The sequence below is a fragment of the Hylobates moloch genome, unplaced genomic scaffold (assembly GCF_009828535.3).
Source record: "Hylobates moloch isolate HMO894 unplaced genomic scaffold, HMol_V3 SCAFFOLD_11, whole genome shotgun sequence".
NCBI lineage: Eukaryota > Metazoa > Chordata > Mammalia > Primates > Hylobatidae > Hylobates > Hylobates moloch.
The window spans coordinates 98,306,840-98,319,340 of NW_026652286.1; the positions used below are offsets into that span (position 1 = coordinate 98,306,840).

Sequence of the window (12,501 nt, forward strand, 5' to 3'; positions counted from 1 at the left end):
TTCTAATATAGGGTGATGGATTGGAGTTCAAGAGACACTTCCTGAAGATTAAAGGGAAGCTGATTGATATTGTGAGCAGCCAGAAGGTTTGGCTTCCTGCCACATGATCGGACCATTGGCTCTGGGGAATCCTGGTGAATATAGTGCTGCTATGTTGACATTATTCTTCCTAGAGAAGATTATCCTGTTCTGCAAACTGCAAACAGTAGTTCCTGAAGTGTTCACTTCCCTGTTTATCCAAACATCTTCCAATTTATTTTGTTTGTTCTGCATACAAATAATACCTATATCTTAATTGTAAGCAAAACTTTGGGGAAAGGATGAATAGAATTCATTTGATTATTTCTTCATGTGTGTTTAGTATCTGAATTTGAAACTCATCTGGTGGAAACCAAGTTTCAGGGGACATGAGTTTTCCAGCTTTTATACACACGTATCTCATTTTTATCAAAACATTTTGTTTAATCCAAAAAGTATATATTCTTCCATGTTGATTTAATTATAAGATGAACCAATAAAGACATAATTCTTGTGATTTTGGACAGTAGATTTATCAGTCTTTAAAGCGAAGCCAGCTTCAAAACATATCCCCAAGATTTGTACTTATATTTTCAAAAGGGCCTGGCCAGTTATATAAACCTGTTTTTGAATTATAATGATTAAAATTGCAAGTAGGTGTTTTTTCCAGTGTAGTTAGTAAAATATTTGTATTTTACAGTATTGCATAAACTCTAGTGCTTAACTAACTTTACTCTAAAAATTACTGTTGAACATCTTAAATATTTTTCTATATTTTCTACTTTCATAGCCATATTTTAACCTTTTGAACTTACTGGTGACCAAGCTTTTAGGTGATAAAGAATAAAAGGGAAGGGAATAGTAAGGAAGCTATAAGAAAAATAGATCTGATTCTTTGTTCCTTTACCTATTAGACTTACAAAAACTTTGTTTTTCTAATAAAATTTGTATTAACTTTGGGGCATATTAGGTTGAGGCCTTGGCTCCTGCCTGTAGTCCCAGCTACTTAGGAGGCTGAGAGAGGAGGATTGCATGAACCTAGAAGTTTGAGGCTGTAGTGAGCTGTGATTGCACCAGTGCACTCCAGCTTGGATGACAGAGTGAGACCCTGCCTCTAATAAAAATTTTTAAAATTATAAAACATTATAAAATTAATCAGTTATTTTAATCTGAAGCCAAGAACATGTAGAATGTTATGATTAGAGTTTATCACATATTAATGTATACTGGCAAATTGTGTTACTGGAGTATACCCATAGGAGGAATAAATTTGAACCTGTTTTATTTATTTGAACCTATTTAGGGTATGCCTAAGAATTGAGTCAGTATAAATTCTCAAATATGGGAGAAATTTTGTTCTTGAGAATTATCTGAGTCATTAGTATCTTTCAAAAACAGCTCTCACTGACTTGAACCTCTTCTGTGAGCTCTAGCCTTTTACCTACTTTACATTTCCACTTGAATGTCTAGTAGGCATCTCATGACCAAAAACAGCTTTTGATTCCTGTTCTCCAACCTGTTCCTCTCCTAGTTTTCTCCATCTCAGAAATGTCACTTCCTCTGCAAAGTGTTTCCCTGACTTACCTAAAATAATAACCTCCTCTGTTTGCTGTGGGAATTTGTATAGAATGGTGGGAAAATTTCAAGTTTCATATTTGGATTAGCTCTGACATTTATTTATCTGAACACTGGTAATTGCCTCAGTAAAGACACTGATAATAAATACCTTTTAGAGTTATTTTAATCTTTAATGCTTTAATGTGCAGGAAGAGTATAGTGTCCTGTTTTGCACAGAAAGGCATTCTGTAAATAATAAGTTGCCTTAATTTTCCTGTAATGTTCATTATATTGTTGTGGGAAGGTATTTACTCCTATTATTAAAAATAAAAATGTGTAAAATTTACTACCTGAAGATAACAGTTCAAATTTGGTGGAAAAATCAACCTATGCTTGTGTGTGTGTGTGTGTGTGTGTGTATGTGTGTGTGTGTAATGTGTACAGTGTGTGTGGTCGTCGAGATAAGCATAATTACATAATAATACATAAAATATGTACAGTTCAATGTGCAGTTGTAAAGTTAACATTCACTTAACCACAACTCAATTGTAGAAAGATCATTTACAGACCCTTAAGAACTTCCTATATACAGTCTCCCAGTCACAACCCACTTCCTTCCCCCAGAAATAATCACAAAATAGACTTTGGCGATAATCCTTTCCTTGGTGTGTTTTAGAGTGTTCTCAACTATTTATGCAAATAATATCATTTAGTTTATGTATTTTTAATTAATATGGTTTTATTAATGAACTTTATATAAATTTTGCTGTATTTTTCATGTGTTGATTTTTCTTTATAGCCATGCTTTTGTGCATATTGAATTCATTAATTTTAATTTTTATATAGGATGGTATTTATGAACATCCCACTAACTATTCTGCTGCTAATTGATATTTGGGTTGTGTACAGTTTGATGCTATTATAAAATTCTTCTAAGAACATTCTTGTACACATTCGTTTTGCTAGGTCCTAGAATCTAAGGTATATATCCAGAAGAGGAATAGCTGGGTATTAGGATAGAATAATGACAAACTATTTTCTAAAGTGATTGTACCAATTAGTGTTTCCATAGGAGAAAAGTGTACAGTTACTGGAAAAACAGTTTGGAATGATCTAAAGTATAAGAATGTTCATAGCAACAGAATGTGTTTCTAGTATTCCAAATTTTCACCTACAGTTGGTGTGGTCAGTATAAGTTGTTGTTTTTGTTTTTGTTATGTTTTTTTTTCCTTTGAGACAGGGCCTCACTTTGCTGCCCAGGCTGGAGAGCAGTGGTACAAACACAACTCACTGCAGCCTTACCCTCCCAGGCTCAAGCAATCCTCCTGTTTCAGCCTCCCAAGTAGGTGTTAATTTGCTTGTTCCTAAGTTTAAATGAGGTTGAGCATTTTATGACATGCCTGTTCTAGTCTTTTCCTTATTGTTCTAATTGCCTTTTCTTTTTCTTAATAATTTCAGTTCTTCATATGTTCAGCATACTAGTCCTTTGTCAATTTACATGTGTTGAATATATATACCCTCCCATTCTGTGGCTTATTGTTCCATCCTTCATGGACATTTGTAATTTTAATGTCCTAGTTAGACCTTTTCTCTGTCTAGTGTTTTATATTTTGTATTAAAGGAGTCATTCACTACTCCAAGATCATGAAGATTTTCTTGTACGTAATCATGCAATCTTCTTAAAAGCTTTATGGCTTTTGCTTTTTTTTTTTTTTTTTTTTTTTTAAGAGTCTTGTTGTGTCTCCAAAGCTGGAGGGCAGTGGCACAATCACAGCTCACTGCAGCCTCAGCCTCCCTGGCCCAAGTGATCCTTCCACCTCAGCCTTCTGAGCTGGGACTATAGCCATGCACCACCATGCCCAGCAAATTTTTTATTTTTTTGAAGAGATCAGATTTCACTGTGTTGCCAAGGCTGGTTTCGAATGCCTGGGCTCAAGTGATCATCCTGCCTTGGCCTCCCAGAGTGCTGGGATTACAGGTGTGAGCCACCATGCCTGCCTGGCCTGTTTTTTGGCTGATTTAGGTCTATAATTCATCTGAAATTGGCTTTTGTGTAGAATGTGAGGTAGAGATTAGGTTTCATTTTTTCCCTTCATATGGCTATCCAGTTTAGCACTGGTTATTGAAAAGATCATTATTTTTTCACTAGTCTTCATTGATATCCAATCAAGTGTTCAAATGTTTTAATTATTTTTATACTTTGTATTGAATCAGATCCAAATAAAGTTTAAACTTTGTAGCTATGCTTTTGTGCATATTGAATTCATTAATTTTAATTTTTATATAGGATGGTATTTATGAACATCCCACTAACTATTCTGCTGCTAATTGATATTTGGGTTGTGTACAGTTTGATGCTATTATAAAATTCTTCTAAGAACATTCTTGTACATGTTCATTTGTTTTGCTAGGTCCTAGAATCTAAGGTATATATCCAGAAGAGGAATAGCTGGGTGTTAGGATAGAATAATGACAAACTATTTTCTAAAGTGATTGTACCAATTAGTGTTTCCATAGGAGAAAAGTGTACAGTTACTGGAAAAACAGTTTGGAATGATCTAAAGTATAAGAATGTTCATAGCAACAGTATGTGTTTCTAGTATTCCAAATTTTCACCTACAGTTGGTGTGGTCAGTATAAGTTGTTTTTGTTTTTGTTATTTTTTTTTTCCTTTGAGACAGGGCCTCACTTTGCTGCCCAGGCTGGAGAGCAGTGGTACAAACACAACTCACTGCTTTTAGTCTGTAAGTTCCCTCTTTATTCCCTTTTTTTCTCTTGCAGTTTATTGGTTGAAGAATCCAGCTGGTTTACTCTATGATTTTCTTAAGTCTAGATTTGTGGGTTTGATTGCTATGATAGTTTCAGATCTTTCTTCTATTTTCTGCGTATCTTATAAATACATTTGAGATACTAGTCCTGTGTCAAGTATATGTTGCATATAGACATTTTATAAATTTCCTAAGTACCATTTTTCTTCATGCCACAAATTTTTATGTGTACTATTTTTGTTATCCAGCTCAAATTTTTTTTCTAATATTGTTATGACTTTTTTCTATATTTTTACATTGTAGTTCTCAGATCTTTTTATGATTTATTTTTTGATCCATACATTATTTAGAATTATGTTTCTGAATTTCCAGGCCTTTGAGAATTGTTTTTATTGAGATAGTCACATACCTTAAAATTCACTTTTTAAAGTGTTGTACCCCCTTTAAAGTGCACTTCTGTGGTTTTTACTATGTTCATAAAGGTATGCAACCATCACCATTCTCAAATTCTAAAACAATTCCATCACTTCAGAAAGAACCTCCCTACTCACTAGCAGTCACTCCCCACTTTTTCTTCCTCCAGTCTCTGGAAAATACTAACCTACTTTTTGTCTCTATGGATTTGCTTATTCCAGACATTTCATCTAAATAGAATTGTATAACACATGTGTGGCTTCTTTCACTTAATGGTTTCAAGATTCTCCATGTTGTAGCATGTATCAGGACTCCTTATGGCTGAATAATTTTCGTGTGTGTATTGTACATTCTGTTCATTATGCGGACATTTGAGTTCTTTTTACTTCTTGGTTATTATGAATAAGGCTGCTGTGCACATTCTTTTACAGCTTGGTGTGTGTCCACACATTTTCAGTTTTCTTGGGTATGTACCTAGGGGTAGAATTGCTTGATAGTGATAGTTTTTACAATTGTTGGGTACAGGCTTCGATATATCTCCATGTAATCAACTGAGTTAATCATATTCGGATCTTGTATATCCTTACTGCTTATTCAGTGAATTACTAGAGAAGCATGTTAAAATTTACTATGATTTGGATTTGTGTATTTTTACTTGTGGTTCTCATTTTTTTTTTTAAGAGACAGGGTCTCACTATATTGCCTAGGCTACACTCAAGCTCCTAGGCTCAAGCGATCTTCCTGCCTCAGTCTCCCAACTAGCTGGGACTACAGGTATACGCCACCATGCCTGGCTAGGTTCTGTTAATTTTGCTTTATACATTTTGGGACTATTTCCTTAGGTTATATACTGATACATACTTGTCATATCTTCTTAGTGAATTAAACCATTTATTTATTTAGAAGTAACTTCTTTATAGATATAATAATACTTTTGCCTTAAATATTCTTTATCTGATATTAATCTAGCCCCACTTGCTTTCTTTTGGCTAATATTTATATGATTTCCATGAAGGATTTATTAACAAAAAAAAAAAAGAAAAAGTTTGCATGGCATAACTTTTTTGAGACGGAGTTTCACTCTTGTTGCCCAGGCTGGAGTGCAATGGCGCGATCTCGGCTCACTGCAACCTCCGCCTCCTGGGATCAAGCGATTCTCCTGCCTCAGCCCCCCCGAGTAGCTGGGATTACAGGCATGTGCCACTATGCCTGGCTAATTTTTGTATTTTTAGTAGAGACAGGGTTTCTCCATGTTGGTCAGGCTGGTCTCGAACTCCTGACCTCAGGTGATCTGCCCACCTCGACCTCCCCAAGTGCTGGGATTACAGGCATGAGCCACCGCACCTGGCCTGGCATAACTTTTTATCTTTTTACTTTTACCTTTCTAAATCGTGTAAAATGTCCCTCTTTTAATTATTTTTAAAATCCAATCTGACAGTGTTTGTTTTTCAATAGACCATTTATTCCATTTGCTTTCACCGTAATTACTGATATATTCGGGTTTATTTCTATCATCTTACTTTGGTTCCACTGGATTTGCATTCTTTTCTACCATTTTTTTGCCTTAAAAATTTTTTTGTCTTGCTTTGTAATTTATTTTTGAGACAGGGTCTCACTCTGTCACCCAGGCTAGAGTGCAGTGGTGCCATCTCAGCTCACTGCCACCTCTGCCTCCTGGGTGCAAGTGATTCTTGTGCCTCAGCCTCCCCAGTAGCTGGGATTATAGGCGTGTGCCGTCATGTCTGGCTAATTTTTGTATTTTTAGTAGAGACAGGGTTTCACCATGTTTTCCAGGCTGGTCTCAAACTCTTGGCCTCAAGTTATCTGCCCACCTTGGCCTCCTAAAGTATTGAGATTACAGGCGTGAGCCACCACGCCCAACCTTGCTTAGTATTTTTTAAAAATCATTTTATTTATCCTCCTCTCCTACTTTGGAATCTATATGCTTTTTTTTTTGAGGGTTACTCTAACTTATTACAATACACATACTTGTTATAGTCTGAAGTCAGTCTCTTGTCCTCTTTCTGACAATCAAAGATCTTTACGCTTTTATAATTTATATACAATTGTCTATTTTGATAATATATATGTGTTTTTCTATGTAAATATGTGTACATACATATCTTTGAAGAGATAGTAGATTTGCATGTAGTTGTAAGAGTTAATACTGAGATATCCTGTGCACCTTTTACTCAGTTTTCCCCACTGATATCCAATAAAATAATATAACCAGGATATTGGCATTGATAAGGTCAAGATAGAGCATTTCCATCACCACCAGAATTCCTCATGATACCCTTTTATAGCAACATTCACTTTCCTCCCACTTCCTGACAACTACTAATCTTTTCTCTGTTCCTGTAATTTTGTCATTATAAGAATGGTATCTTAGCCTGTTTAGGCTTCTAGAACAAATACACTGTAAACTGTGTGGCTTATAAACAACAAACATCTATTTCTAACAATTCTGGAGTCTGGGAAGTCCAAGTTCCAGGTGCCAGCAGATTCAGTGTCTGGTGAGGGCCTCTTCCCCATAGATGTCACCTTTTTACTGTGTCCCCACATAGTGGAAGGGGCAAAGCAGCTCTCTGGGGCCTCTTTTTTAAGGGCACCAATTCCATTCAGGAAGGTCCTGCCCCATAACCTAATCACTTCCCAAAGTCCCCACTTCCCAATACTATCACATTGGGAACTAGGTTTCAGTATATTAATTTGTCTGGAGGGGAATACGAGCATTCAGACCACAGCAGTTACATAAATAAAATCATATAGTATTGTACCTTTTGGAACTGGAACTGGCTTTTTTCATTCAACATAATTCTCTGGAGATCATCCAGGTTGTTAGCCTGTATCAAGTTCATTCCTTTTTATTGCTATGTGGTACCCATGGTATTGTTTAACCATTCACCTGCTGAAGGACGTCTTTGTTGTATCTACTTTTTTGCTATTGTGACTAAAGGTGCTATAAATATCTACAGGCTTTTGTGTGAATATAGTCTTTTTTTCTCTGGGATAAATGTACTGGAGTGGCACTACTGAATTATATGGTAGTCATATGTTTAGTTTTTGAAAAAACTGCCACTCATTTCCAGAATGGCTGTACTGTTTTATATTCTCACCACCAATATATGAGTAATGCAGTTTCTTCACATCCTCACCAATGTTGTCACTATTTTTTATTTTAGCCATATTTTAGCCATTCTGATAGGTATGTAGTAATATCTCATTGTGAGTTGAATTTGCATTTCCCTAGTGGGTAATGATGTTGAACATCTTTTCATGTACTCATTTGTCATCTATGTATCTTTGATGAAATATCTCTTCATGTCTTTTGTTCGTGTTCCAATTAGATTTATATACATTGAGTTTTTAAAGTTACTTATGTAGTCTAGATACTAGTCCTTTGTCAAATATGTCATTTGTAAATATAGTCTCCCATTCTGTTGCTTATCTTTTCATCCTGTTAACAGGGTGCTTTATAGGGCAGAAGTTTTTAATTTCAATGAAATCCAATTTACCAATTTTTTCTTATATGGATCATGTTTCTGTTGTCTATCCTAGAATAAGCCTAGATTCTGAAGATTTTTTCCAGTGTTTTTTCTTAAATTTTTAGTTTAAAACTGAAGCACTTCAAATTAATTTTCATATAGGTGTGAACCTTAGATTGAATTTCATTTTTTTGCCTCTGAATCTTAAGTTGTTCCACCATTTGTTGAAAAGGCTATCTTTCCTCCACTGAATTGCTTTTTAAAATTTAATATTAGAGAGCAGTTTTTATTTTTATTTGTTTATTTTTATATATTTATTTTTGTTTATAAGTTCCTTGTAGATTCTGGATATCAGACCTTTGTTGGATACGTGGTTTGCAAATATTTTCTTCCTTTCCATAGATTGTCTCTTTACTCTGTTGATAGTTTCTTTTGCCGTGCAGAAGCTCTTTAGTTTAATTAGGTATCATTTGTCAATTTTTGTTTTTGTTGCAATTGCTTTTGATGTCTTCATGATAAAATCTTTTCCAGGGCCTATGTCAAAATGGTATTTCCTGGGTTATCTTCCAGGGTTTTTATAGTTTTAGTTTTACGTTTAAGTCTTTAATCCATCTTGACTTGATTTTTGTTTGTGGTACAGGAAAGGAGTCCACCTTCAGTCTTCTGCATATGGGTAGTCAGTTATCACAGCATCATTTATTGAGTCCTTTTTCCATTGCTTGTTTGAATCCACTTTCCATTTGAGTCCTTTTCCCCTTGCTTGTTTTTGTCAACTTGGTCAAAGATCAGATGGTTGTAGGTGTGCAGCATTACTTCTGTGCTCTCTATCCTGTTCCACAAGTCTATGTGTCTGCTTTTGTACTTAGTGCTATGCTGTTTTGGTTACTGCAGCCTTGCAGTATAGTTTGAAGTGAGGTAGTATGATGCCTCCAGGATAATAGCCATTTTAACACGAGAGATATCTCAATGTGGTATTGATATGCATTTCCCTGCTGATTAGTCATGTTGAACTATTTTTTGTTTGTTTTTTTGTTTTGAGACACAGTCTCACTCTGTTGCCCAGGCTGGAGTGCAATGGTGCGATCTTGGCTCACTGCAACTTCCACCTCCTGGGTTCAAGCAGTTCTCCTACCTCAGCCTCCCAAGTAGCTGGGATTACAGTCGCCTGCCACTACACCTGGCTAATTTTTTGTATTTTTGGTAAAGACAGGGTTTTACCATGTTGGCCAGGCTGGTCTCGAACTCCTGACCTCAAGTGATCCACCCATCTCAGCCTCCCCAAGTGCAGGGATTACAGGTGTGAGCCACCATGCCTGGCCAAACATTTTTTCATATACCTATTGGCCATTTGTATGTCTTTTGAGAAATGTCTGTTCAGTTCTTTTGCCCATTTTAAAATCAGATTTGTTTTGTTTTATTTCCTATTGAGCTGTCTGAGTTTCATATGAATTCTGGTTATTAATCCCTTGTCAGATGGATACTTTGCAAATATTTTCTCCCATTCTGTAGGTTGTCTCTTCATTCCGATTTTTTTTTTTTTTTTTTGCTGTGCAGAAATGTTTTAGCTTGATGTAATACTATGTCTGTTTTTGCTTTTGTTTCCTGTACTTGTGATGTCTTCCACAGAAAAACCTTTGCCCAGACCTGTGTCCTCTTAGTGTTTTCCAGATGTTTTCTTCTAGTAGTTTTATAGTTGCAGGTCCTACATTTAGATCTTTTTTTTTTTTTTTTTTTTTTATTGAGACGGAGTCTTGCTCTGTTGCCCAGGCTGGAGGAGTGCAGTGGCGCGATCTCGGCTCACTGCAAGCTCCACCTCCCGGGTTCATGCCATTCTCCTGCCTCAGCCTCCTGAGTAGCTGGGACTACAGGCGCCCACCACCATGCCTGGCTAATTTTTTGTATTTTTAGTAGAGACAGGGTTTCACCATGTTAGCCAGGATGGTCTTGATCTCCTGACCTCGTGATCCACCTGCCTCGGCCACCCAAAGTGCTGGGATTACAGGCGTGAGCCACCACACCCGGCCCACATTTAGATCTTTTAATCCACTTTCAGTTGATTTTTTTGTGTGTATATGGTGAAAGATACGGATCTAGTTTCATTCTTTTGCTTATGGATATCCAGTTTTTCTAGAATCATTTATTGAAGAGACTGTCCCCAGTGTAGGTTCTTGGCATCTTTGTTGAAAATGAGTTGGCTATAAAAATGTGGATTTATCTCTGGGTTCTCTATTCTGTTTCATTGGTCTACATGTGTATCTGTATTCTAGTATTGGTCTGTTTTGGTTACTGTAGCTTTGTAGTATAATTTGAAGTCAGGTGGTACGATGTCTCCAGCTTTGTTTTTTTGGGTTTTTTTTTTGGTTTCTGTCCTTGATTCTATTGATGTTGATATGTCATGTTTATTGATTTGCATATGTTGAACTATCTTTACACCCCTGGGATGAATTCTACCTGATCATGGGAAAGATCTTTTTAATGTGTTTTTTGGATTCTGTTTTAGAGTATTTTGTTGACGATTTTTGCATCTATATTTATCAGGGATATTGGTCTGTAATTTTCTTTTTATGTTACATCTTTGCCTGATTTTGATATTATGGTAATGCTGGCCTGCTAAAATCAGTTTGATAGTATTCCTTCCTCTTCACTTTTTTGAGTAGTTTGAGTAGAATTGATATTAGTTGTTCTTTAAATGTTTGATAGACTTCAGCAGTGAATCCATTAGGTCCTGAGATTTTCTTTGATGGAAGACTTTTTATTACTGCTTTGATCTTGCTACTCATTATTGATATGTTCAGGTTTTCTATTTCTTCATGGTTCAATCTTGATAGGTTGTTTGTATCCAGGAATTTATCCATGTCTTCTAGCTTTTCCAATTTTTTGGCATATAGTTGTTCATGATAGTCTCTAATGATCTTTTGTGTTTCTGTGGTACCACTTGTCATTTTTCCTTTTTCGTCTCTGATTTTATTTATTTGGGTCTTCACTCCCACCCACCCCCCTTTTTTTTTTGTAGTCTAGGTAAAGATTTCTTGAATCTTGTTGATCTTTTCCAAAAAACAACTTTTTGTTTCATTTATCTTATTGCACTTTTGTCTAAATTTATTTATTTCTACATTGATCTTTATTTCTTTGCTTAACTTTGGATTTGATTTTTAAAAAAAAGTTTAGTTCTTTGTTTTAGTTCATTGAGGTGCATTTTTAGGTTGTTTATTTTTTTTCTATTTTTTTATGTAAGCATTTATTGCTACAAATTTCCTTTTTAGCACTACTTTTGCTGGATCCCATAGATTTTGATATATATTGTGTTTCCATTTTCATTTAAGAAATTTTTAATTTTACTTCTAATTTTTTTTTCTTTTTACTTATTGGTCTTTCAGAAGCACATTTTTTAATTTTCATGTATTTGTACAACTTCCAAAGTTCCTCTTATTATTGATTTCTAGTTTTATTCCAGTGTGGTTGGGCAATATACTTGATATGATTTTGACCTTTTTGAATTTGTTGAGACTTGTTTTGTGGCCTCTCATATGGTCTGACTTGAAAAGTGTTCCATATGTGATGACAAGAACATGTATTCTGCAGTAGTTGGATGAAATGTTCTATAAATTTCTGTTAGATCTGTTTGGTCTAAAGTGTAGTTTACCTCTGATGTTTCTTTGATGATCTGGATGATCTGTTCACTGCCAAAGAGGGTTGTTGAAGACCCCTAATGTTACTGTATTGCAGTCGGTCTCTTCCTTGAGATCTAGTAATATTTGCTTTATTTATTTAGGTGCTATGGTGCTGGGTACATGTGTATTTACTATTTTTCTCTCGCTACATTGACCTCTTTAACAATCTATAAGGATGTTATTTCCTTTTACAGTTTTGGCTTAAAGTCTATTTGATATAAATACAGGTACTCCTGGTCTTTTTTGCTTTCTGTTTACTTGGAATATATTTTTCCAACCCTTCACTTTCAGTTTATATGTATCTTCGTAAAGTGAGTTTCTTGTGGGCAGAATATAGTTGAATCTTGATTTCTTTTTTCAATCCATTCAGCCAACTTTTGTTGTTGTTGTTGTTTTGTTTTTGTTTTTGTTTTTTTTTAAAGAAAAATTTACCTTTGTTATAGATTAAAGGGTACACATGCTGGTTTATTACATGGGATAATTTCATGATGCTGAGGCTTGGGGTCCCAGTGATTCTGTCACCAAGGCAGTAACCATAGTACCCAACAGATGGTTCTTCAGTCCGTTTCCCCTGCTCTCTCTCCC

At 35.4% G+C, this 12,501-nt stretch overlaps 1 protein-coding gene across 2 annotated transcripts in view; it reads left to right on the top strand.

Moving 5' to 3' along the window:
* Nucleotides 1-1,930, top strand: part of CHEK1 (checkpoint kinase 1) — a 32,329-nt gene extending 30,399 nt beyond the window's left edge. For both annotated transcript variants that reach the window (XM_032167825.2, XM_032167826.2), the window contains one exon: nucleotides 12-1,930. In XM_032167825.2, the coding sequence (XP_032023716.1) occupies nucleotides 12-107 (96 nt within the window). In that variant the 3' untranslated portion in view covers nucleotides 108-1,930. The remainder of the gene's footprint in view (nucleotides 1-11) is intronic.
* The last annotated feature ends 10,571 nt before the right edge of the window (nucleotides 1,931-12,501 follow it).